General features: G+C 58.7%; 1 protein-coding gene across 4 annotated transcripts; it reads left to right on the top strand.

Moving 5' to 3' along the window:
• The first annotated feature begins 1,563 nt into the window (after nucleotides 1-1,563).
• Nucleotides 1,564-23,067, top strand: LOC116592801 (pyridoxal phosphate phosphatase). Of its 4 annotated transcripts, none has more exons than XM_032346338.1 (18): nucleotides 1,564-1,795; nucleotides 2,981-3,023; nucleotides 3,263-3,367; nucleotides 4,384-4,460; nucleotides 4,777-4,888; nucleotides 4,988-5,064; nucleotides 5,526-5,670; nucleotides 6,186-6,254; nucleotides 6,416-6,506; nucleotides 6,888-7,030; nucleotides 7,975-8,086; nucleotides 8,457-8,538; nucleotides 8,630-8,710; nucleotides 9,366-9,482; nucleotides 10,350-10,447; nucleotides 10,979-11,198; nucleotides 12,236-12,330; nucleotides 21,671-23,067. In XM_032346338.1, the coding sequence occupies exons 1-18, from the start codon at nucleotides 1,737-1,739 to the stop codon at nucleotides 21,985-21,987; spliced, it is 2,043 nt and encodes a 680-aa protein (XP_032202229.1). In that variant the 5' UTR covers nucleotides 1,564-1,736; the 3' UTR covers nucleotides 21,988-23,067. The 4 variants fall into 4 exon arrangements, with proteins under 4 accessions (XP_032202229.1, XP_032202226.1, XP_032202227.1 ...); XM_032346335.1 differs by lacking the exon at nucleotides 21,671-23,067 and adding an exon at nucleotides 13,653-14,495 and having other exon boundaries at nucleotides 1,737-1,795; XM_032346336.1 differs by lacking the exons at nucleotides 1,564-1,795; nucleotides 21,671-23,067 and adding an exon at nucleotides 13,653-14,495 and having other exon boundaries at nucleotides 4,362-4,460.
• Nucleotides 23,068-25,216: the final 2,149 nt, after the last annotated feature.

Genomic DNA, 25,216 nt, shown 5'->3' with positions numbered 1-25,216 from the left:
ATTGTGTACACAGTAGGCTCTGCCCTTTGCAGAGATGGGGGAAACTTAAGCCACCCTGGTGTTCTGGGATCTGGCCAGTGAGGAAGGCAGAAAGGCCAGGAGTAACACCCAGGCCTTGCAAACCCCAGCCCACGTTTTAAGAAGCCAGGTCTACACTGGACTCTGATTGCTCCTTCCATCAAGGCATTCCTCAAGACCTGCCCTTTTTCTAGAATCCCCTTCAGGGGACTTCCAGTTGGGGAAAAAGAGGTGGGTTAGGAAACCTTGTCTGGGGTCTCCTTATGCAAGCTTGAGCCTTCACTCCGGTGGACTCCACGCTCAGGTGGCCTCCCAGCTGGGAGGCTCTGACTCAGCAGCAGCAGCTGGGGGGTTCCCTTCTCAGCCCCTCCCGACTCCCACTGGGCTGGGTGTCCCTTGGGCAGGGGGTGGCGAAGAGCAGCCAGCATCCTGTAAGTGCTCACTGTGTGCCAGATCCCTTGTCTGAGGCCACTGGTCCTGCCTTCGTGCAGTACGAAGTCTGCCCACCCACACACAGTAGGTGCTCAAGTAATCCTCAAACTGAGTTAAAACTCAAAGCAAAGGGCGGGGGGCATGGCAGGACCACACGGATGTCCCTCTCCCCCCACCCCTGGAGCCTGGAGGGTACGGGGGGGTTCAGAGTAAGCAAAGACTACTGTGTGTGGTCCCTCATCTTGTTTGAACAGATATGGAGCACCTACTGTATGCCCAACTGTGATTCGGGTTGAGGGCCAAAGAAAGAACTACTACTGAGTCTGGGGGATGAAAGCAGCACCCTCATCACTGCCTTACAAGAGGAAAGGCAAGGACTCCCAAAGTTCGCTGAAAGGAGAGGCTCTACAGATGGCTGGAGGCAACTGCTGGGGCTGGGAGGGAGCCAGGTGTCAGGGAGCTGGGAAGGAGGGTGGGCCACCCTCCTTAAAGGGAGACAGGAATAGGCAGGGTCATGGTTCACTCTCCAGGATGGGCAGCTGTCCGGCCCATCAGACCATTAAAGGCAGCAAGTCCAGAGTTCCAGGGACTTGTCCAAGGGCACAAAGCAGCAAGGTGGCCCCAGGAAGCCAAAGTCCCCCAGCCGGTCTCCAGCAGGGGAGGAGGGAGGGGGTAATCTTTAGCTCCAGTTGGCCAAGAGGTCCTCTGGAGAGGGAGTCCAAGGCAGCATCCTTGGGCAAGCCCAGATGGGCCAGTACGGGCTGAAGAGGCCCGTCCTTGGCCTCTGGCTCCCAAGCATGGAACCCTCCTTGCCTTTAAGAGGGGTGCAGAAGTTACTGAAACCCAGGGCCCTCGGGCCGGCGGGAGGGGTGGAGCCCAGAATGCGGCCGCGCGGTGGCAGGAGCCGTCTTACCTGCTTCCCGCCACCCGGGTTGGGCGGGGCGGGACCGGGGGGCGGGGCCGCCACACAACCTGTGGACCGCCAGGCGGCCGCCGGCGCGACCGTCGCGGGGACCGGCCGGGGGCCTGCGGGGCTCCCGGAAGCCGGGGGCGAACGAGAAAACAAACTTGGAGAGAGGAGTGACCTGGGGGCCGGGGGCGGAGTCGCGCGCGGAGGAGGAGGGAGCGAGCGGCCGCCGGAGCGCGGCTGGCCCAGGAAGCGGAGAGCGCCGCCCACCCATCCGGGGCGAGAGCGGCGCTGCCGGCGCAGGCAGGCTGGGCCGGGGGCTGCCGGGCCCTCGCCGCCTTCCCCCCCGTGACCCCGCGGCCCCCAGCCCGCGCCCAAGATGATGAAGAGGCAGCTGCATCGCATGCGGCAGCTGGCCCAGACGGGCAGCTTGGGACGGTGAGTGTCAACCCGCTCCCTCCCAGCCCCACGCTCACCCCCGCCGGATCCTCGGGGACGTGGAGGGGTGGGAGAGGTCGGGGACAGCCAACCTCGAACTGGCCAGAGGTCTACTCTCATTCCCATGCCTCTGAATGCCACCCCCACCTCTCGGCCAGGGCAGGAGGGGCAAGGTCCTTTGGGGAAGGGGGCACCCCCACCCCTTTGCCTGCCAGGGAGGATCTAGGATGCTGGGTCTTCTCGGCCTCCATGAGCCTCTTGAGCGAACGGTCTTCCCTGGCCTTACTTGTCCCCTCTGTACAATGGGGACAGCTAACCATCTCTGGTTGCCTGGGGGGAAGGGGCAGTGGTCAGTGCCCTAGACTTTGGGGGAGGGGAGGAGACAAGGTCCCGGTGTGGTGTGGTGGGAGGAGGGGCCTGCTCGTCCAGCTTTGTGCCTCTCCCCCACCCTACCCGCAGCCTGGAGGCCTCCAGCTTCTCTATCTTGCTTCTGCTTTTCCCAGCCTCAGGTGGAAACATCCCTGGGCCTCTTTGCTCTCACCTACCCCACCCCCAGGGCCCCAGAGCCTATGGGGTGGAGGCCAGAAGTTTGGGGAGCTCCTAGGGCCTATCATCTCTCCTCTTCTCCCTGCATTGGGAGTTTCCCATTTTCTGGGCCCTGAGGAGGGGACCGAGTGTCCAGGCTCACATAGGCATCTGTGCCTTGGGAAACTAGAGCCAGGGAGGTCAATCCTCCTTGCTCTGGGCCTCAGTGTCCCCATGTGTCCCTGGGCAGAGGGCCAGGGCCTGCACACCACTCCAGTCCAGAGTCCTGTGTGTCTGACAGCCCAGGAGTCTGAGATCTCACACTTCCCGTTCTTGGGGCCGGCCCGGCCTCCTCTCCCTAGGGTCAGCGCAACAGAGGCTGGGGTGGCTTCCCAAGCCCGCCGCTTAGGGTTTCATCCACCCTCTCTCAGGACACAGCCCTGGGTGGAGGAGGAAAAAGCCGAGTATCCTATTCCCGCCCCCATGGAATGTGCTCCGACTGGGATGAGGCAGACAGGCCGGCCACCCAGGGCGGGCCCCTCAAGGAGAGGAGGGGCACTGGAAGCGACCAGGGTCCAGGTGCCCTCTTGAGGGGCCAGGGGGAGGCAGGGGGTTTCCTAACCTGGGCAGCCTCAGCAGAAGCTCCTCCCTCCCTCACAGCACCCCGGAGACCGCCGAGTTCCTGGGGGAGGACCTGCAGCAGGTACAAGCCTGGGCTGGCAGCGGGTGGCAAGGCAGGCCCGCGCAAGCTGTCAGCGGAGGACCCGGCCAGGACGCCATCTGGGGGGGGCCGGGCTGAGTCATTCCCCAAGCTGTTGGCCATGGGGTCTCCAGGAGGAGGGAAGGGAAAGGTGGTTCCTGCTCTGGGAATGAACGGGGGGGGGGGGGGCGGGGGGACAGCAACCTCCCACGAGCCACCAACTCTGAGCACCCCCCACCCAGGTGGAACAGCGGCTGGAGCCGGCCAAGCGAGCAGCCCACAATGTCCACAAGCGGCTGCAGGCCTGTCTGCAGGGCCAGAGCGGGGCGGACATGGACAAGCGGGTGGTGAGTGGGGGTCCCAGGAAGTTGGGGCCCACACAGGACACCTCTACCCAGTGGGAGAGTGAGGTCAGGGCTGGGGTCTCCCTGCTAGTTTGAGCCTCTGGCACACCGAGGGGGTGAAGCCTGCGCTGTCCCAAGACCCCTCGGGCACCCCACTCACGAGGCTCTGTTTTTACCCCATCTCTTCTCCACCCTGGCCCCCGCAGCACGGATCCCCTGAGACAAGGCCAGGCCTCTGACAGCTCCCAAACTTCTCTGTCCTGTCAGCCCCCAGAGCGGAGCAGAGCAGGCCCTCTGAACTGAGGCAGTGCCTGAGGGCTTCCTGAAGGAAGTGGCATTTAAGCTGATACTAATACTCACTGGTATTAATCAACGAGTCTGTTGCTAAGCTCTGTTAGCGCATTGCCTCACGTCCCGCTGACGACACCCCTAGGAGGAGGCTGCCTTTATTAGTACTTTGTACAGACGAGGAAACACAGAGAGGTAAAGTCTTAAGGTCACACAGTGCGTTAGTGGCAAAACCGAGGCTTGATCCCTGGTCTTTCTGACTCAAGCTGGGGCTCTTCCTAACTCTAGATGGGAGTGTTTTGAGCTTAGCAGTGACTAAGTGCAGAGCCACCGATGCCCTGGGGCAGGGGAAGAGCCCCACCCCCAGACTGCTCCCAGGGCCTCCATTCGTCCTCTGTCCAGCTGTGTGACCTTGGCCCGGCTGCCTGCCACCTCTGTGCGAGAGTACTCGATGGTTTCTTCAGGCCCAGTTGATTGGTTTCTGGGAGAGGGTAAAGATGGGGTGGGTGACATGGTCACAGGGAGATGCCACTCTGCCCTGCCTGGCCGTCCTCCCGTCTCCACTCCCACTTAAGACTGTGGCCCTCTTGGCTTCCCTCCTCCCCTGGCCATACCAAGAGTCTCAGCAGGGGCGCTGTCCCCAAGGAGCCCTCTGTGTGTTAGGTGGGGTGGAGGGAGACCCGGCAAGTGAGCACATTCATGCTCACAGCCAGACCCTGGCCTTCCTGCAGAAGAAGCTTCCCCTCATGGCTCTGTCCACCACGATGGCTGAGAGCTTCAAGGAGCTGGACCCCGATTCCAGCATGGGGTGAGCATGGACCGGGCCCCAGCCCTCACCCAGAGGTGCCAAGGGGGGCGGATCTGGGCTGGGAGGGGGTCCAGGTGAGGAAGGGCATCCCCCGTGGAAGGATGACCAGGCTGAGGGTCAGTTAGCATCTGCGCTAGGGATAGGGGGGTGGTCAGTGTCCAGGTCAGAGAAGGCTGCCAGGCCTGGGAGTGGGGGTGCTTAGCTGACAGATGAAGGAGAGCTAGAAGGGACAGGGGGTGATGGGGAGGGAGGAGGCCCCACCCAGTGTTACTGCGTGGGTGTGAGGAGCTGGGCCCAATGGGTGCTGTGTCCACAGGAAGGCCTTAGAGATGAGCTGCGCCATTCAGAACCAGCTGGCCCGCATTCTGGCTGAGTTTGAGATGACTCTGGAGAGGGATGTCCTGCAGCCGCTCAGCAAGCTGAGCGAGGTGACCCTCCAGACTCCCCCCCAGCCCCGCCCCCAGCCCCACCCCCTCCCCAGCCTCCTCTGCCCGCTGACCTCCACCTTCCCCATGCCTCCCCCCTAGGAAGAGCTGCCAGTCATTCTTAAGCACAAGAAGAGCCTGCAGAAGCTGGTGTCAGACTGGAACACCCTGAAAAGCAGGTGGGAGCCAGAGCCCCTAGGTGGGCTCCGCACCTTGGTCAGCCCCCATAGGCAGCCGCAGAATCCACACTCAGAGGCTGTGGCAGGGCCCGCTGGCGACAGTGTGTGCCCTCGTGTACACACCTAGTCTCTGTGAACATGTGTGTACGTGCTCATGCTAGCTGAGGGTGACCCCCAGAGACTAGGAGAGCCAGAAATGATCCTCCAAGATGCCTGGACTGCAGGAAGGCCCCGCCCACCTGGGGCTGGCTGGCTGCGATCACCAAGCCCGCCACCAGGGGGCGGCCTCGAGCACTCACGGTCCCCCAGGCTGAAAAGGAGGCTCAGGGCAAGTGGGGCTCTGGGATGTTGATCCATAAATCCCAGAATCCTGGGCGGTCAGGCATATGGAAGGGACCCTTGGCTCTGGACAGGCAGTGTGGGGGACACTGACCACCCCACCTCGGGATCGTTGTTGCCAGGCTCACTCAGGCAGCTAAGAACTCAGGCGGTGGTCAGGGCCTGGGCAGCGGCACTGGCAGTTACGGTCATACGGCCACGGCCACCAAGATGGAGACGCTGAAGGAGGAGGAGGAGGAGCTGAAGAAGAGGGTGGAGACCAGCAAGGTGAGTGGCGCTTGTGGGTTCCCAGGATGGGGGTGAGGGGCGGCAAGGGTGGGTCCTGTCCCCATTTCAGGGAGGGGAAGCTCCGGGAGGTGATCTGCCTCACCCAGGGCCACACAGCTGGCAAGCGGCAGAGCCGGGATTTGATCCCAGGGAGTGAGCCTCCGAGCTCTTAGCCTCCTGTCTATGCCGCGTACTCGGTTCCTGGGAGGCAGGGACCTGGTGTCCTGGCCGCCATCCCCGCAGGCTTGCTGAGTGAGTCAAGGAGCGAATGGTCAAGGACATAAGCACCTCGCGAAGGGTGTGGCACAGAGATGAGGGCTAGAAGCTGTCAACGTCCCTTGGGAGTTCCAGGGGGTTCCTGTGGGCCGTCCCCAAGTGCAGACTATACCAGAGAGAGGAGACGTGACCAGGGCCCTCCACAGAGAGCTTGGACAAGTCATTCACCCCTCTGGGTCTCAGTTTCCCCTCTGGGCCCCAGCCTCACCGGTGCGAGCCCCCTCCTTTCTGTCTCCAAGGACGAGTACTTGGCCGACCTCTACCACTTCGCCACCAAGGAGGACACGTATGCCAACTACTTCATCCACGTGAGTCCCTAGACGGGGCTCCAGCCACTGGAACTCAAGGGTGGACACCAGGGGCCACTGGGACACCCTTCCAGATGTGGGAGGGAGGAGGGTGTTCTTAGGGACTCCAAGGTGGCGTAACTTCCCTCACTCCCTCTGGGGGTGCCCCCCTGTCTCCGCAGCTCATGGAGATTCAAGCTGATTACCATCGCAGGTCTTTGAGCTCGCTGGACACAGCCCTGGCTGAGCTGAGGGAGAACCACAGCCAAGCAGGTACAGACAGAGGCAGGGCCCGGCCCCACACCCCCAACCCCGGCCCTACTCCGGGCCTGTTAAGAAGCTGGCAGATTAGTTCCGATGAGATTTGTGATAGAGAGGTCATCTGCTACGTAGAGGATGGAGTGAAGGGGCAGGACTGGAGTCAGGAGAACTTTAGGAGGCAGAAGGGAGGGAATGGTGGCCTGGACTGGGGTGGCATCGGTGGAGTTGGGGGGGTTCGGGAGAGATGTTGGATGATTTCAGGATCTGTGGTGTGGGTGATTGGGCGGGAGGTGGTACCATTGGCCAAAGCAGTAGGCTTTGCGGATCTCTAGGGGTACCCTGGCTGCCAGGGAGGAGAGGACCCTGGGCCGCTGATCTGTCTCATCCCTGCAGACCCCTCCCCCTTGACGACGGCCACCCCCCTCGGGGTGTATGGGGTGCCCCTGGAAACCCACCTGCAAAATCTGGGCCGGGACATCGCCCTGCCCATCGAGGCCTGTGTCATGATGCTCCTTTCTGACGGCATGAAGGAAGAGGTGGGACCCACGGGGGCAGGTCGGGCCGGAGCCCTGGGGCCCTCCCTCTGTCCACAGCCCCCTCAGGCTGCCCTGTGCTGGTGCTGTGACCCCACCGTTAGAGCCCAGGTCCCATGAGGCCACGGCCTCCTGCTGCCAGGCTGACACCACCACTCACTTGGGGATGCCCGTGAGGCAGCCGCTGTGCCCTAAGGCCTTTACGTTTCTTGCTCCGTTTAGTAATCCCAGAAACCCCTGCAGGAAGCCTTCACTGGCTGCCTTCTATAAGGGGGAGACGGAGGCCACGAGGAACGTGTGCCCACGGCACAGGGGAGGGTGTCAGTAAGGCCTGGGCCCCACCGTGCGGCCCCTGCTGCAGGCGGCCGCGTCCATCCGCCTGCATCAGGCGGTCCCTAGTGTGTCAGCTCCGTTCCTGAGCCCAGATCCTTAGGGGGTAGAACCTGCTCGAAGGCCAACTCAGGCTTCTTTTTTTTTTTTTTTTAAGATTTTATTTATTTATTTGAGAGAGAGAGAGAGAGCATGAGAGGAGAGAGGTCAGTGGGGGAAGCAGACTCCCTGCCGAGCAGGAAGCCCGATGTGGGACTCGATCCCAGCCTCCACGATCATGACCTGAGCCAAAGGCAGTTGCTTAACCAACTGAGCCACCTAGGCACCCCTTAGCTTAGGCTTCTTGACAGCGCTGCCTGGCCTCTTCTCTCCCTCCCACTCCTAACCAGACCCCTGTCTCCCCACCTCTTTGCCAGCTTCTCCCAGATCTCCCACTTTGGGCCAAATCCTAGACCTTGAGAGCAAGGGCAGCTGTACACACCATGGGCCCCATACCGCCCATCAGACTTGGGGGGACATGTGCCCCGTGACTGCCAGGGGCCCACCCCGAGTGAGCCAGGGCATCCTCCCCTGCCCACCCGTCCGTGACCCCCTGTCCATTTCCTCTCGTACCCCAGGGCCTTTTCCGTCTGGCCGCGGGAGCCTCAGTGCTGAAGCGTCTCAAGCAGACCATGGCCTCGGACCCCTGCAGCCTGCAGGAGTTCTGCTCTGACCCCCATGCCGTGGCAGGTGCCTGCTCCCTGGAGCCCCGGGAAGAGGGCTTTCCCCCCGAATCCCTTCCTCTCAGCTGCCTGGAGCACTCCCACCCGTGGTAGTTTGGCTGAAGGCCTGGTGATCGACACCTCAGGACACACAGGGGTCCGTGGAGGGGGAGGGGAGGGCTTGATGATGAACCCCCTTGCATGCGTGGACATCTGGCTGGGAACAAGTCTGCCAGATGTCATCATTTTCTCCAAAAGGCCCAGGGCCCAAAGAAATGATCAGACCTGGTCACGTCAGTGTGAACAGGGCCTGGTTCCTAACAGATGCCGAGTGCCGGGCACCGGGGTGGAGGTGGGGGCCTCGGGAACCGTGTCTGAGACTCTTGCCACCACTTCAGGTGCCCTCAAGTCCTACCTGCGGGAGCTGCCAGAGCCCCTGATGACCTTTGACCTCTATGATGATTGGTTGAGGGCAGCCAGGTGAGGTGGGGGGCAGATGGGGATGCTGGAGACGGTGGGCCTGTGGAGGTGGGTTCCTGGACTGGCTCACCAGGTTTCTCCCCATCCCCAGCCTAAAGGAGTCAGGGGCCCGGCTGGAGGCCCTCCAACAGGTGTGCGGCCGCCTGCCCCGGGAGAGCTTCAACAACCTCAGGTGAGCCCAAGCCCAGCCCCTCATCCTAGGCAATATCTCGGAAACCACAGCCAAGACGGGCTAGTCATGTTTTTCCTACTAGACACTGAGCTAAACGCACTCCTAAAACCTTTGAAGCCATGCCACTTGGCTTGAAGTTCCCACCTCTGCTGCTGTGTGGCCTTGGGCAGGTGGTCTGACCTCTCTGTGCCTCCGTGCCCTCATCAGGAAAACACAGAGCATACCAGTTCCTACCTCACAGGGCAGGGAGGAAGATTCTCAGCTTAGCTCCGCGCCCCACACATGTGTGGCACTCAGCAGGTCAACTCATTTAGCTATTAAAAAATTTTAGGGACACATGGGTGGCTCAGTCAGTTAAGCGTCAGCCTTCAGCTCAGGTTATGATTCCAGGGTCCTGGGATTGAGTCCCACATTGGGCTCCTTGCTCAGCAGGGAGCCTGCTTCTCCCTCTCCCACTCCTCCTGCTTGTGTCCTTCTCTCGCTGTGTCTCTCCGTCAAATAATAAATAAAATCTTTAAAAAGAAAAAAAAAATCATCCTGAGGGGGACCTTTGCCACTCTTTGGAAACCCCAGGCTGAGAAAGTCTTGGGCCTCAGGGGCATCACTGGGTGTTCGTGGCCCTGTCCGTGACCGTACCTACCTTCTGCCTCCCCAGGTACCTGCTGAAGTTCCTGGCACGGCTGGCCGAGGAGCAGGAGGTGAATAAGATGACCCCCAGCAACATCGCCATCGTCCTGGGGCCCAACCTGCTGTGGCCCCCAGAGAAAGAAGGGTGAGGGGAAGAGGGCAGTCCCCCCGCCAACCACAGCCGTCTGCTGCTTACTTTTCCCATGGGCCTCAGCTTCCCCATCCTTGCAGTGGGTTGAGTTCCCCATCTCAAGGCTTGCCGTGAGCAGCGGCCCAAAGGGAACGTGGACCCCACAGGGTTTTGGAGCGAGGCGTCCCGGGTGAGAGTGATAATGGGGAGCTTGGAGTGCGGGGAGCCCGGAGATCTGGTTGTAGCCCCACCCCCTCGCCCTTCCAGAAATGCCTTTGGACATCACTCTCTGGATCTCCATTTCTTTATCTGTAAATTGGAGAGAAATTATACCGACTCTGAAGGGGTTTTGCTTTGGGAATTAGACAATGAATGGAGAAATGGTTTCCAAGCTGTGAAGTGCCGGGTGTGCTATGGGAGGGGTCGTTTCAATGCACCTGGCCACAGAGGGCAGAAAGATTTCATTCATTTGCTGAGGATGGTTACTCGGTAGAGGCTTCCTAGATCCCAGAACTGCGAGGGAAAGGGAACCATCCTGCCTAGTGAAGACTGTCACGGGAGAAGGAGGGGGAACGGGCCTGTGAGCGACACACTGGCCGCCCACTGGTGGTCTGCGAGCTTTCTTTTTTTTCTGAAGATTTATTTATGTGAGAGAGAGAAGGTGTGGGGAGGGAGCAGCGGAGGGAGAGGGAGAAGCAGACTCCCCGCTGAGCAGGGAGCATGATCTGAGTTGAAGGCAGATGCTTCACCCCCTGAGCCACCCAGGCGCCCGTCTGCGAGCTTGGTGAGAACAGGCACTTGATCTCATTGGGCCAGAAAGAGAACTGGGCTCATGAAGACTTTACGGAATGGACCGCTCGCTTTTGTTCCCTTTTGCTCCAGGGACCATGCCCAGCTAGACGCGGCCTCCGTGTCCTCCATCCAGGTGGTGGGCGTGGTGGAGGCTCTGATACAAAAGGCGGACACCCTCTTCCCTGGAGGTAAAGCTCCTGCCTTTGTTTGGTTTTGTTTTAAGACTTTGTTTATTTGAAAGAGAGAGAGCTTGAGAAAGCAGAGCAGGGGCAGAGGGGCAGAGGGAGAGGGTGAAGTAGACCTTCCCTGCTGAGCAGGGAGCCAGATACGGGGCTCCAGTCCCAGGACCCTGGGATCATGGCCTCAGCCAAAGGCAACACTTCTCCCACAGAGCCACCCAGGCGCCCTGAAGTGCCTGCCTTTGTGAACGTGTCCCTCTGCGCCCTCCTCTGCCCAGCTCGGTGCCCTCCAGACTCAGCTCAGTCCCTGGCAGCTCCATGAACTCACTACGAGACCTGGAGCAAATTGCTTCTCTGTTCCGAGCCTGTGTCTCATCTGTAAAATGGGCATGATCCTGCCTACCTTGCGGGATTATTGTGAGGCTCGTGTGGGAGCGGGAAGGTGAAACGTGGGCCACGGAGTGTCAGGGGAAAGGGAAGGGAGGGCCTGACACTGGCTGAGGTCCTGGAATTTAAGACATGGCTTCCTTCTGTCCGCAGACATCAACTTCAACGTGTCAGGCCTGTTCTCAGCCCCTGATTCCCAGGACAAGGTCAGCCACAGGCCAGAGGCTGAGGAGCTTCCAACGATTGCTGTGGCCACCCCAGGCCCTGCTCCGCCCCCGGCCCCTGCCCCTGCCCCTGCCCCTGCCCCTGCCCCTGCCCCAGCTCCGGCCTCCGCCTCCGCCCCAGCCCCAGCCTCAGCGGCTACCAAGGAAAGGTAAGGACTGACAAATAGGAATGACCCCGTCTTTGCCCGAAGACATCAGCCTGAGGCATCATCTCAGGGCTTCCAACAATACCTTAGGAAATGTAATTATTGTGTTTTCATCCCAAATACCAGGTTTCCCCAATTGGAGGGGGTGGGATGGAGACTCGGGAGCGATATTCCTCCCCGCCTCTGATGTGTTCCCTCGTTCATCATACGGCTCTTTACTGAGCACCTACTGTGTGCCAGGCACTGTTTGGGGTCCTGGGGATTTAGGGAACAAGGGTGCTGGTTAGCTGGAACTTATAAATACCTTCCAGTCTTCTCTTTGAGCCTTTCGATCTGGAAGGGCTGCATGGTCCCCTGGAAGTACCCTGGCTCTGTGCCAAGCAGGCATGGCTTGTTATCGCACAGGCCCAAACCGAGACTTTCCCTAGATGAGCAAGGCAGACAAAGGTGGCCCTTAGCGCTTGCTTTCCCGGGGCAGGGGAGAGAGAGTCACCAAGCCCACCGACAGATGGATGCTGTCATGCCGGGCAGTGACTCGTGCCCTCGTAGGAGAGGGGAGCAGGTTGGGGAGCTGGACTGGGCGGCTGCTTTAACACAGGATCCCTAAGAAGAGCCAGTGAGCAGAGAACTGGAGGGAGCCAGGAATGAGCCGTGGCCTTGGCCTCCCCTTCCGCTTCTCAGCCGCTCTCTGACTTCTAGTGGCTAAAGCATCCAGTGATGTTCATTCAGATGGGGCTTAAAAGCCCATACAGGCCCTGCGCTCCACCCGCCTTCCTGGCCCACGGGAATCCAAGGACCCTGTCACAGTGTCACACAGAAACCAGGGCTTCCCTAGACGCAAACCCTGGCCAAAGCCAGAAGCATCCTCTGGGGGAGAGGGGGGCAGCCTGGGGACAGATCCCAGGCCCAGCCACAAGGTGGTGGGGGACAAGTCCTGGGAGAACCCAAACTCAGCCTGTTGGCTGGGAGTCTCCCCACGATTCCAGGAGACCTCCTGGGAGGTGGCCAGGCCTGACCCTGACCCTGTTCTTCCTTCCTAGGGCAGAGTCTGAGGTGCCCCCCAGACCAGCCTCCCCCAAGGTCAGTAGGAGTCCCTCAGAGGCAGCCACTCCAACGGAGGACATGGCTCGGAAGAGTAAGTTGGCTTGGGGAGGGAGAGGGGAAAGGCGGGCAGGGAGCGGGGCTGTGTTTTCAGACAGCTGGCGAGGCCAGGAGTCCAGGCGGCCAAGAGCTCAGGTTTGCTGCCTGGCACTCTGGGTTCAGATTCCAGCTCTGTGACCCCGGGCAGGTGAATTCACCAGGCCTGCCCCTCCTCCCCTGCGTCATGGAACAAGACCCACACCTGCCTTGTAGGGCTGTTTGTTAAACGCTGCTGCCTAACCCTACCCGGCACACAGCTCACGCTCCGTGAAGCTTAGCCATCTCGGGGTGGGCGGCTGAGGGGTCCAGTCTGTCAAGAAGTCCAGAGAGCGGAGCCAATACGAGGGAACATGGGGTGGAGGCTTCCAAGGGCAACGAAGGGTGGGGAGGCAGTGGTGGTGAGAAGAATTCTGCAGTTCCTCTGCATCCCTGTGGTGCCCACACCTGTTGACTTGGCCTAACGCCAAGGCCCAGGGTTCCGATGGGGAGTCACTGCCAGGGACCAGGACCCTTGGGAGGGCCCAACCAGCCCATGAGGCCCTGGAGTTTTCTACCTGGGGGTACAGTGTAGAGCCAAGAGCAGCCGTCAGGGCCTCTGGACCAGCGGGAGTTGACAAGTCACAGAGGGACGGTCCTGCAGGATGGGGTGTCTAGGGATACGTGTGCACTGGGGCACTGCACTTCAGGGGCCCGAAGGTTCTCGTGCCAGCCCTGGGAAGTCCAAGCTTGCTTCCCATCTCACCGATGAGGAAACTGAGGACCCGGGGGGCATGATCTGCCCCAAACCCACAGTGGGAGTGGGAGGAGGTGAGGCTGGAACCAGAGTCCGGGCCTCCTGGCCTCAGCCATCTCATGAGGTTGGAACCGTGCAGTGGGATCTCTGAAAACTGGGCTGGAGGCCTTCTGGTGGGCTCCCAAGAGGCGAGCGAGACCCCAGAGTCAGGGGGGACAGCCAGCACTTCGTTGTTCAACAAAGACGTATGGATATCCACTCTGTGCCCCCAACACTGGGCTGGGTGACCCCACACAGGACGGCCTCTTCCCGTTTACCTGCTCCTCAGGGAGTCAAGCAAAATTAAAGCGGACATGCTCCCTTCGGAGGGCAGGGAGTCCTATGAAGAATGTACAACAGGAAACTATGACAGTACCTAGAGTGGGATGGGCGAAGGGGAACTCTAGCGAGGGTGAGACCCATGGAGGGAGGCCTAAGTGAGGAGGAGTCAACCATGGAATAGAGTTCCTGGCAGAAGGAATGGCAGATACAAAGGTCCTGAGGTGGATGCCTAACCATCTCCCCACCCCATCCTTCCTCCACAGCCAAGCGCCCAGCGCCGGCCCGGCCCACCATGCCGCCCCCCCAGGTCTCCAGCACACGCTCCTCCCCTCCAGCCCCACTCGCGCCCCCCGGCTCTAGCAGCCCTGTGACCCCCCAGGCTCTGCCCCGCCGTCTGGTGGGCGGCAACCTCCGGGCCCCCACAGTGCCACCCCCATTGCCCCCCAATCCTCCCCAGCCCGCCCGGCGCCAGAGCCGGCGTTCACCAGCCTCGCCCAGCCCAGCCTCCCCTGGGCCGGCCTCCCCCAGCCCGGGTGCAAATGTGCAGGTGGACCTGGGGGCGGCCCCAGAGGATGGAGGGGTCCCTGAGGCTGTAGGCAGGGCCTCTACTCCCCCTGCTATCCCCCCTCAACCCCGGCCCAGGAGCCTCACCTCGGAGACCGACTGAGCCTGCCGCCCCTCGCCAACAGCCCCTCAGCATTTCCTCCCTCCCACCTGTCCCCCCAGGACACGGCCCTCGCCCTTTCCCGGGCTGGGGGCCTTCAGCCTTTGCATACAAGTGCCTCGGTGCCCGCTGGGTCGGCCCCCATGGCAAGGAGGACTCAGGACAGTCCTCCACTTCCAGACCCTTTCCTCTGTAGCTGCCCTGGGCTTGGCGGGGGGGCCCTCACCCGACTCCCAGCTCTCTGGCAGGGTCCCCGGGGAGCCGCCAGAAGGAAGGAGGGGCTTGCCTGTTCCTACAGGACTGTTATTTTTCTCTTGCCAACGTATTGTTTTTAAGGCTGGCAAATAAATTATTTTGGACAAAACTGGAGCAGCTGCCCCCATGATCATCGGTTTTTTCCTTTCTGCCCTCAAAATAAAGAAGCCCCTTGCGTGAAAGGGAAGATATTCCCTCTTCTTTGCTGTCTTCCATCTTTCTTGTCTGAAATAAAAAGGGCCAGCGTTTTCAGCGCTTACTCTGTGCTCTTCCCCTGTGCTTTTCTGTGCGTGGTTTTTCCATAGAACCCTCTCCCGGGCAATTGAATCCCATCACCTTTGACTGGTTGAGTAGAGACTGAGGCTCAGAAAGCGACCTGCCGGGCACACAGTAGATGAGGCACGGACGTGGAATCAGGACCCGGGTCTCCCTGATTCCAGAGCCTGGGTCCATCCCTCACAGCCCGAGCAATTCACTTCTTGGTGCTCCGGGAAACAGGACAGCAGTCTCTACCCCAGAAGTGTCTTGAGGATTACACGAGACGTTCCCGTAAAGGCCCGAGCACCAACCTTGCACACACAAGTGCCCTGTAAACGCTGGCCGCTGTGGATGTCGGTGCCCCCAACTTCTGCTGTTCCCAGAGTGGGGACAGGTAGGGCTCCCTCAAGTAGTAGAGCTGGATATGTGTGCAGACCACGGTGGCTGCTCGGTGTGGGAACCTGGGCCAGGCCCCCAGCTCAGCCCTATGCCCAAGGAGCTCCTGGGAACAGACATGCAGGAGAGCTGACAGTCAGAATCAAGTATGATGGCACTGGGAGCCCACGTCAAGCCAGTTAGGGGCCCACCGGCTAACCCAGACTGTGTGTGGAGGGCACAGGAAGGCTTCATGGAAGAGGTGGTTCAAAGAGTCTTTTAGGGGCACCTGGGGGGCTCAGCTATTAAGCGTCTGCCGTCAGCTCAGGTCATGATCTCAGGGTTCTGGGATCGAGTCCCGCATCATCAGGCTCCGTGCTCGGCGGGAAGCCTGCTTCTCCCTCTCCTCTCCCTCCTTGGGTTCCCTCTCTTGCTGTCTCTCTGTCAAATAAGTAAAATCTTTAAGGAAATGAAAAAAAAAAAAAGTCTTTTAGGAGTTGTCCAGGTGAAAAAGTCAGGGAAGAAGGAAGAACAATCCAAGCTAAGGAAAGCACCTGAGACAGGAGCAAAAGGCCAGGGCATGGGGGAGCAGGAATTATCTGAGCCTCAGAGAGGGGGGACAGGATGGCTTTTTGCAGGTCTTTGGAGCTCTGATTGCTCCTGGAGGCCAGGTTTTCAGCGCCTTCTCAGAGGTTGGCTGACAACTTGGAATTGTGACACAAGACTCCCCAGATGGGGACCAAGGCAACCAAGTCACCCCAATCACTGTCCTGGGCAACTGGGTCTTCTGTCCCCCTCCATCCCCTCCCATCCCCAGGGTGCTGAGTGACAGGCTGCCTCTAGCAGCTTGGTGACCCAGTGCCTCTCCACCCTGGCCTGGGGTGTTTTAAAAAAAGCCCAAAATATCTCGGCCCCACCCAAAACAAATCAGAATCTCTGGGGTGCAGCTACGCTTTAGTATTTTTTTAAAAAATATTTTGTTTATTTACTTGTCAGAGAGAGCGCACACAAGCAGGGGGAACACCAGGCAAAGGGAGAAGCGGGCTCCCTGCTCAGCAGGGAGCCTGATGCAGGACTCAATTCCAGAACCCTGGAATCATGACCCGAGCTGAAGGCCGAAGCTTAACCAATTGAACCACCGAGGCGTCCCCACGCTTTGGTATTTTTAAAACGCATTTGTCAAAGTCATCCAGCCGTGCATTTAAGATCTGCGCATCCTACTTGTATGTAAATTATATCTGAAAATACAAGTTCCCCAGGGGGACTCTACCAGCCAGCGCGGAGAACGACTGGTCTAGGCCAGGGACCCTGGAGTTTGAGAAGACACTACGTGCCTCTTTCCTATCGTCATACCAACATGCTTCTCTGGACTTTGCTCAGAACTGGAGCGTCCAGGGTTCAGAGGGCAACGAGATTTGACCCAAAGGCAACAGCTCCCTTAGCATCTCTGCTTCCTCCCTAGCAACCAGCTCTCCGAAGCTTCTGATTGGCTGGGGAACGCAAGGGCGGCTAATCGCTCCAGATTTTCTATTCGTAACTCTTTATTGGCCAAGAGGAACGTTAGTCCGTCCTGTAATTGGCCAGTCGGGGTCGAAACTCGGCGGCGACTGGCCTAGCCGAGTTTGGGGACGAGGCGAGGGCTAGGTCTTCATTGGTCCCCTCCCCTCGGCGGCGGCCGAGATTTACCCTTTATTCCAGGTCCCGTTAGGTCGAGGCCGCGCTCCTCTGTGAGGTACTTGCCCCCATTGGCCCACGGGCCAGGCCGTAACTCCGCCCCCCGGCCCTTCCGGCGCGCCGATTGGCCGCTGCGGGGCACGGGGCGGGCTGCGGGCCGGCGCGCCGTGCCCGCGGAGGGAGAGCGGCGCGGCGCGGGCGTGCGGGCGGCCAACCGGCTGCATGGCGCGCTGCGAGCGGCTGCGCGGCGCGGCCCTGCGCGACGTGCTGGGCCGGACGCAGGGGGTCCTGTTCGACTGCGACGGGGTGCTGTGGAACGGCGAGCGCGCCGTGCCGGGCGCCCCGGAGCTGCTGGAGCGGCTGGCGCGGGCCGGCAAGGCGGCGCTGTTCGTGAGCAACAACAGCCGGCGCGCGCGGCCCGAGCTGGCCCTCCGCTTCGCGCGCCTCGGCTTCGGGGGTCTGCGCGCCGAGCAGGTGTTCAGCTCCGCGCTGTGCGCCGCGCGCTTGCTGCGCCAGCGCCTGCTCGGGCCGCCGGGCGCGCCGGGCGCCGTGTTCGTGCTGGGCGGCGAGGGGCTCCGCGCTGAGCTGCGAGCCGCGGGGCTGCGCCTCGCGGGGGATCCCCGCGAGGACCCGGGCGAGGCCCCGCGCGTGCGCGCCGTGCTCGTGGGCTACGACGAGCACTTCACCTTCGCCAAGCTGAGCGAGGCGTGTGCGCACCTGCGTGATCCCGACTGCCTCCTCGTGGCCACCGACCGCGACCCGTGGCACCCGCTCAGCGATGGCAGCCGAACCCCCGGTGAGCGCGGGGCTGGCGGGGAAACCGAGGTGGGGTGGCGACCTGCGCTCTCCCTTCCACGCCTGGGGAGAGGGGCGGGGAGGGGGTGTCTACAGGTGACAGGTGGGGACCTGGAGAGACGCGAGGGCCGGTCCCACCCTGCAAGAGCCCGGGCGAGCTTTGTCATGGCCACGTCTGTTAATTCTTCAAACTGCCACCACTGGAGGGGCAGCCTAAGGGCCCTTATACGGCAGCTGAGAAAACTGAGGCCTGTTGTGGTTCAGGGGGTTGCAGGCGGATACCCAGCCCTTGCCTTCCTGAACCTGTCTCAGGGACCCCTGTCATTTTGTCCCCCTCACCAGTCAGGGGTTGAGGCCGGAGTGTTGGAAACTGCCTGAAAGGATGGTGTCCCCCGCCCCGTTGAGCTGTGGGAACACCACTGGCAGCCGCTGATTGTAGGCGGGTGTGTGATGAGCATAGGGAGGTGGATGGAGTTTGACCTGAGTTCCAGTTCCAGCTGCAGGGCTCAGTAATCTGAAGTTACATAACCTCGGAGCATCGCTGTCCTGGGTGTAAAATGGGAAGGCTCTCCATGCCAGTTTCCTCCCAGAGGAGAGTGATCAGGGTGACTGCCAGGCACATAGTAGGTGTGGGTTGTACCCAGACCCCTCTCCTAGTATTACAGAGTTTTGTGAAGTACCTTGCGGTTTGTTCTTAGTTCCAAATTACTCCAGAAGTGTCCCATTTCTCGGTTAAAGAAACTGAGGCCAAGAGAGGGGAATTGAGCTGCCTCAAAACAGGAGGACCTGAACTTGGCTCTTGTGGCCACCCCACCCCCAACCAAGGCACCCTTTACTGCTGTCATCTGGGTATTCAGGCCTTCAGAGGAGGCAAGAGCAGGTGGAGGCTCCCACATCTTGGAGGGTTTGAGTTAGTCAAGAACAGATGGTAGCAGCAGCTAACTGCCAGGGGTAAGTGTGTGTGGACAAGTCAGTGCCCCAGCCAGTAGGCTGAGGGTGGGGACGATTCCCATCACGCCCTGCTTGCTGGCCACTGATTTAGACTGTCACTGATACCAAATCCTGGGGGAGTGGGTCTGGCATTGACAGAGGAATAGACATGGTATTGTGATGGGGTGGCAAGGAGGGCCTAGAGTCAGGCGGATCTGGGAAGGGTTCCTGGAGGAGGCATCCTACAGGGCAGGGCAGTCGGGGATGAAATGTGGAGCCGGGCGTGGGCCATGGCAGAACTGATGCCAGGCCGAGAATCTATAATTCTAGGCTAGTTCTGTCCTCGCTTTGTTGCAGACCTACTTGCTGCATATTCCGGTCTCCCCAAAAATCCAAGCTGAGGGCTCTGGTCAGGGCTTTCTGCTGTCGCAGCTGCTGCCTGTCCTGGGCCATGCTGTGAAAAGCGAGTTACTTCCTGAAGGCTTCAAAGTTCGGGTTACGACTGTGGGTTAAGAGGCCCCCCACTCTGAAAGGTGGGTTGGAGGAGCTGGGGACCAGCCAGGCCCTGCCCATATGCCTCCGCCCCTTTCATCTCGGTCCCCACCTGCTGTGTCGCACAGGCCCTGTTGATCTCTCCCACGACCTAGAGGGGGTGGTAGAAGCTTGGCTATAACACGGATGTCCTGTTTGTACATAGCTGAGTGATGTGGCTTTGAAACAGTGGTATAAAAATATTAATAAAGGCCCCGATATGTATAAAATCTGAAAGAATGCAAGTCTGTCACCCCAATGCCTCCATCCCCTTCCCCTGTGGGTCTCCTAAATTGTGTGTTTACCCTCTTGCCGCATGGCAGCCACTTGAACTGGCAAATAGAAGTGCCTGCTGTCTTAGAAAGATGTCACCACCAAAACGTGTCGGCCTTGGATTACAGGATGTTGTTGTTGTTGTTTAAAGATTATATTTTAGGGGCGCTTGGGTGGCTCGGTTAAGTCTCTGCCTTCGGCTTGGGTCATGATCTCAGTCAGGGTCCTGGGATCGAGCCCTGCATCAGGCTCTCTGCTCAGCAGGGAGCCTGCTTCCCCCGACCCCCCTGTCTGCCTCTCTGCCTACTTGTAATTTCTCTCTCTCTGTGTCAAATATATAAAGAAAATCTTAAAAAAAAAAAAAAAAGATTTTATTTTAGAGAGAGCATAAGAGCAGGGAATGGGGCAGAGGGGGAGGGGCAGAAGCAGGGGGAAAGGGAGACCAGACTCTCCGTTGAGCACAGAGCTGGACATGGGGCTTGACCTCACAACCCTGAGATCATGACCCGAGCTGAAACCAAGAGTCAGACACTTAAGTGAGCCACGCAGGCACCCCACATTACAGCATGTTCAGTGAAGTAGCATAATGGTGGTCTGAGGACAGAGCTATGTTCTTAGATGCTTCTGCTAGGACGCTCACTCCCCTAGGGTAGACACCGTGTCCCTCGCGCTGCTCTATGCCCAGTGCCTAGCAGAGTGCCTGGCGGGTAGTTGGGCCTCAGTAAATATTAGCGGAGCGGATAAAGTGGGACATGGGGGGCGCCCAGGGTGATCAGCTCCATGGTGGTGGGAGAGGGCATTGCTGATGCAGCTGAGACCATTCTGGAGGTGAGAAAAACACTTTGGGGTGACTCACTTGAGCCCTACCCATCCTGGAAGGAATTTCTAACCAACAGGGCAAATGGCTTTTCTTCCCTACCCACTTACCCGAGAAAACAAACAAGCAAGCTCTAGGTCAGATGTCAGGCAGAACCTCCCAGCAGAGTTGCCCTGGGTCAGCTCGTGACCTGAGTCAGGTCGTGTCCTGATCTCGTGACACTGGGGAATTTCCCCCTCCTCGTGTGGGGGCTGGGCGGGCCGAGGATTCTTGCTATTTGTGCCCACTCTTCTGTTCTGTAACTTTGACTTAATGCCACGGAATGTCCTCCCCTGTGAAGGGAGACAAGACCCAGAGCGTTCGGGGGGTCTGCCCCGTGTTGTACCGATGAACGTTTGATAACTGGGGTGGGGGGGGAGGGGGACTTGATCTGTACCATTTCCCAATCTCTGTGGTGATAGCCAGGTTCAAGTCTGCAACATTAAGTCACTGAATGTGGAGTTGGGAAGATCTCTGCACAGCGTTATATAGTATTTCCATCATTATAGATGTAAAGAATCTCCAGAGCATAGATAATGGCAAAATACTTAGGAAGTAATGAGCTTTGAGACTTTATTCTCTTTATTTTAAACATAATTAGACCATCAGTTTATATAAGTTGACTTTTCCTAGTGGCTTTCACAGCCAGCTCATGAAATCCCTGAAAATGAAACATTCGGTGCTCCCAAGCCAGGACAAACTGGCCCAGCACATGACTGGGTCGGACGCATCTGAGCATGTACCCTGTCTCTCCCATTATGAGGCTGTGCAACCCTGGATAAGTTACTTAATGGCACTGAGCGGTCAGCTTTCCCATCTGTAAAATGGGCTTCCGTGAGCAGCCAGCACAGCCCCTGGCGCGTTAGAATGTGCTCAGTAAATTACGATCCTCATCATCATTGGTTCAGGGACATTAATGTGAAGGCTGAAAGTTGCAGCACAAGGACGGGCCTGTGGGACGGACACAGTGGACTTATTGTGCAGGGGGCCGCATGGTCCTGGGTTGAGAGTCAGGACTGTCCTTTTCTAAACAGTCTTCCTATTGTTAAACACTTGGGCGTGTTCACAGTTTTGCTTATTATAGCTACTGGGGCCACGGACATCCTCAAGCATGTCGCTTTTTGTCTCCAGCTTGAATTCTCTCCCTGTGATCACTTTCCCGGCCACCGAGGCTGCCTGGGGCCGGGGGATGAGCATTCCTGTGCGCGTCTCTGCAGCCAGGAGCCCCCATTCTCGCAGCAGCAACCACAGCTCCTGTTTCCCAAGCACTTGCCCCTTCAATGCCCACAGCACCTCCTTGAACGTAGGCCTGACTTGGATCCCCCTGTTCCTAGCAAGGACTGACTGAGCCAAGCCCAGTTACACACCATATGGCTCATTCAGCCCCTGCAGGGCCATATTAGAAATGGGGAAACTGAGGCACGGAGAGGCACAATGGCTGGCCTAAGAAGGGTGGAGATGATGAGGTCTGAACTCAGGCAATTGGTTGCAGGGTCTGTACCTATACTTAGCGCTATGCTAAGCCTTGGAAGACTTTTAACTCATTTCGGTGCCTCCTCTAACCCCCCATGCCAAGCCGCCTCCCTGGAAGTCCAGCGTCTGAGCCTGACTGCCCCCCCCCCCGTCCCCGCTGCCACTGGGCACTGACCACGGTCTCCATCTCCCTGCAGGCACCGGGAGCCTGGCTGCTGCAGTGGAGACGGCCTCGGGCCGCCAGGCCCTGGTGGTGGGCAAGCCCAGCCCTTACATGTTCGAGTGTATCACCGAGCACTTCAGCGTGGACCCCGCCCGCACGCTTATGGTGGGCGACCGCCTCGAGACCGACATCCTCTTCGGCCACCGCTGTGGCATGACCACCCTGCTCACGCTCACAGGCGTCTCCCGCCTAGAGGAGGCCCAGGCCTACCTGGCATCCGGCCAGCACGATCTCGTGCCCCATTACTATGTGGAGAGCATCGCGGACTTGATGGAGGGGTTGGAGGACTGAGCCCATGTGACCGGCACTGCAGCCCCATCCCTCCCCGACCCTGATCCTGTAGATGGAGGCAAGAGGCCAAGAGCTGCCGGCTCCCGGGCCCCGTTTACTGCAGCCTGGTGGGGTTGGGACCCAGGGAAGGAGTTAGGGCCCTCGCATCCCCTCCCCGTGGTGGCTGGGCACTCTGCTGTTCCAGAAGCTGTCTGCCCCATCATCCACCACTTCGCACTGGCCTGACCCAGCCAGGTGGCCTTATTTCCTCCCTTGTGACCTCCCCCCCTTGGAAATCTGGGCCTTGATGCTCACTGAAGATTTCCCCCAACCCTGAGCACTTAACCCCCTACGCCCTCCCAGACTGGGGTGAGGGGGGCGGGGTTTGCCTCTAGAGCTGTACCTGCCCCTCCAGCGGCCTTGGCTTCCTGTTGACCAATCAGAGGCCTAGGTAACCAACCTGCTCCCTGAATGGACCAATCAGAAGGCTAAGTGAGAGTGACCCATCGATGGGTCTGTCCTGAAGGGTTTCATTGGGAACCCAAGTGACAATGACTCTTTGAAACCCGTCAGAAGGCTAAGTGACAATGCGCCTTTAATGTCCCTGGTCCTGAGTTGGACCAAGCAGAACACCAGGTAATAATGACCTGTTGGTCTCTTAGATCCTGAAGAGAACCATTCAGAAACGGAGACATCGTGGTCCCTTGACAATCCGGATCTCACTGGACCAGCTATGGGTCCAGATTTCCGTCTGTAAGGGTCCAAGGGCTGAAGACACCCCTCCGCAAAGGCGGTGATCGTGGGGTCCACACAGTGGCTCTGCGGGGGTCTGTAGTGGAGCGCCCCGCCCTTCCCTGATGATGGTACCGGTGCAGCGTAGACGGTGGCCATGGCTCCAGAGGGCGGGGCTTTCGTGTCCCTCCCTGTGCCGTCCGTGTTTGCTGTGCCACCTGCCCCTAATGCCCACCCCCCTATTTATTTATTTATTTGTTTGTTTATTATCGTGTGCCAGTGATGGTGGGAGTGGGGGCTGGGCCTTCCCACTGCTTCCACCCGTTGTAACTCGTCCTCCCGTACTTAATAAAGTGCGAGCGGAATGTCTGTGTGGGCTCCCGTGTGTGTGTGTGTGTGTGTGTGTGTGGGCAGCACTGCAGGAGGAGGACCCGCTCCCCATGCCCGGTCTGTACAGACCTGGCCCAGTGAGTGCTCCTTTCTCCTGCGGGAAATAACCCACCGCAGGCCCAGAGCATTTTTCTGTGTGTAGTACTTACTGCCCTAACCCCACGGTGCTCTGGGCCTCATGGGGGCTTTAGATACCAATGTGTTTCAGGCCTTCAGAAGACAGCGAGCTTGTCTTACTGGGCTCATTTTACCACTTGGGGAAGGAGGATTAGAAATGGCGGCGTTAGGGGGCGCCAGGGAGGCTCAGTCAGTTAAGGAGTCCATGATCTAGCCTCCGGTCTTGATCTCAGGGTCGTGAGTTCAAGCCCTGCTACTTAAAAATGATGAGGATACTCTAAGAATGTGGGGTTAACTTACACAGTGGCACACATCTAGAAAGCGTGATCTCCCGAGGCAGGATTTGAACTGGAGTCGGCTGATCCATGAGGGGGCAGCTCCCACTCCGCCTGGACTGACAGGGAATGGTTCCGTAAATGTTTCCCTCACTTTTAAAGAAGTCTCTGGATGGAGGAAGGAAGCATTCTTCTGGGCTTTGGGTGTCAAAGCTGTTGCAGCCATTCTGTGATCGTGAGGCCAACTCCACATACTTCTCCCCTCACGCCTCTGCTTCAGGTGGCAGAGCAGAAAGATGGGAAGAGCATGGTGGGGACCAAAACTTTTTTTTATTCTTTTACAAGATTTTATTTTTAAGGAATCTCTACACCCAATATGGAGCTCCAACTCACAACCCCAAGGGCAAGGGTCCCATGCTCTACCCACGGAGGCAGCCAGTGGTCCTTCCCCAACTTTTAATTCAGAAAACTTCAAACAGGTAGAAAAAGTGCAAGAACAGCACAACACCCGTATGCCCTTCCCGTGGATTCCCAGTTAATATTTCGGGAAGCTGATGACACCAGTCCACAAAAGGAAAGAACTCCTTCCCACTCCACTCCCTGGTCTCAATAGTTTTCCTGGTTTTGCCATCCCCCTATTGACTCGCCTCTAGGTGACCAGAGGACTTAGAGGGAATTTCTGTTGACTGCATACGTTTTTCCTATGGAGGTGGCTTTGAGGCTAGGGGCTGAAATGCAGATTCGTTGAAATCAGCTTGGTGGAGCACCAGCGTCCCGCCCAGCACTCCCTTGATTTCATTTTAGCTACTATGGATAACCATGACCAGAGGATGATCTATGTGGCTCTTTTTCACATTTCCTTACATGTCCGGTACACCGAGTGGGGAGTCGGAGCCATCTCTAAATTCCATTGGTCACTTATACCATGAGTAACAGTTCAGCACTGATGCCACGCTGCTCTGCGGCCACCCGGGAATCAGGTTCCCCTTCCCAGCCCTGCCTTTCTCTTCCCAAACCACATCTTTCCATGAGCCTGGGCAGTTCTAGCAAATCCCACTCTTCTGACGCCAACTAAAACGGAAAACTTTCCTCTACCCACAGAACCCTTCTGCCACCAAAGGTGTGGGTTTTCTGCACCAAGCAAGTCTGTAGTTTTAGGCAGACCCCAGCTACGTGTCCTAGAATTCAATTCAACTCTGGCACTAAGTCAAGTTCATGCAGGCCCCCCAGCTTAAGGGTTCAATCCCACAAGACTCCCTGCCCGTCCCCCTTCAGCTGCCATCCCTAAGTCCCCAGGCATCACTTGTGCCTCTGACCAACTAGCTATAAATTGGAGATGCCCAAAGCCCCCGTCTCAGATTCAGTCATTTGCTGTTACAGCTCAGGAAACTCAGGGAAACATTTGTATTTACTGGTAACAAACCAGTAACAAATGGAATATGGAATGATACAGATGAAGAGCTGAATGCAGAGACGATCTAGAAGGGCAAGTTCCAGAAGGGTGCCAAGTGCAGGAATGTCTGTCCCCATGGAGTTAGGGTGTGTCGCCCTCCCAGCACGGACATGGTTCACCAGCCCACAAGCTCCAAACCCTATAGCTATAGCTTAGGGAGGTTTTTTTTATGGAACCTTCATCACATAGACATGATCAATCATAGTTCAATCTTCAGCCCCTACTCAGCATCAGAGCCACTGAATTAACAGCTATGGAGGGGCGCCTGGGTGGCTCAGTGGGT

This window comes from Mustela erminea, chromosome 6 (genome assembly GCF_009829155.1).
Source record: "Mustela erminea isolate mMusErm1 chromosome 6, mMusErm1.Pri, whole genome shotgun sequence".
Taxonomy (NCBI): domain Eukaryota; kingdom Metazoa; phylum Chordata; class Mammalia; order Carnivora; family Mustelidae; genus Mustela; species Mustela erminea.
Note: the sequence above shows the minus strand (reverse complement) of the source record. Positions and strands in the feature narration are given on the sequence as shown.

Coding starts and splice junctions, on each gene's coding strand:
- LOC116592801 (XM_032346335.1), top strand. CDS start 1,737: ATGATGAAGAGGCAGCTGCATCGCATGCGGCAGCTGGCCCAGACGGGC. Junction 10,448..10,978: donor GGACACCCTCTTCCCTGGAG/GTAAAGCTCCTG, acceptor TTCTGTCCGCAG/ACATCAACTTCAACGTGTCA. Junction 12,331..13,652: donor GGAGGACATGGCTCGGAAGA/GTAAGTTGGCTT, acceptor CTTCCTCCACAG/CCAAGCGCCCAGCGCCGGCC.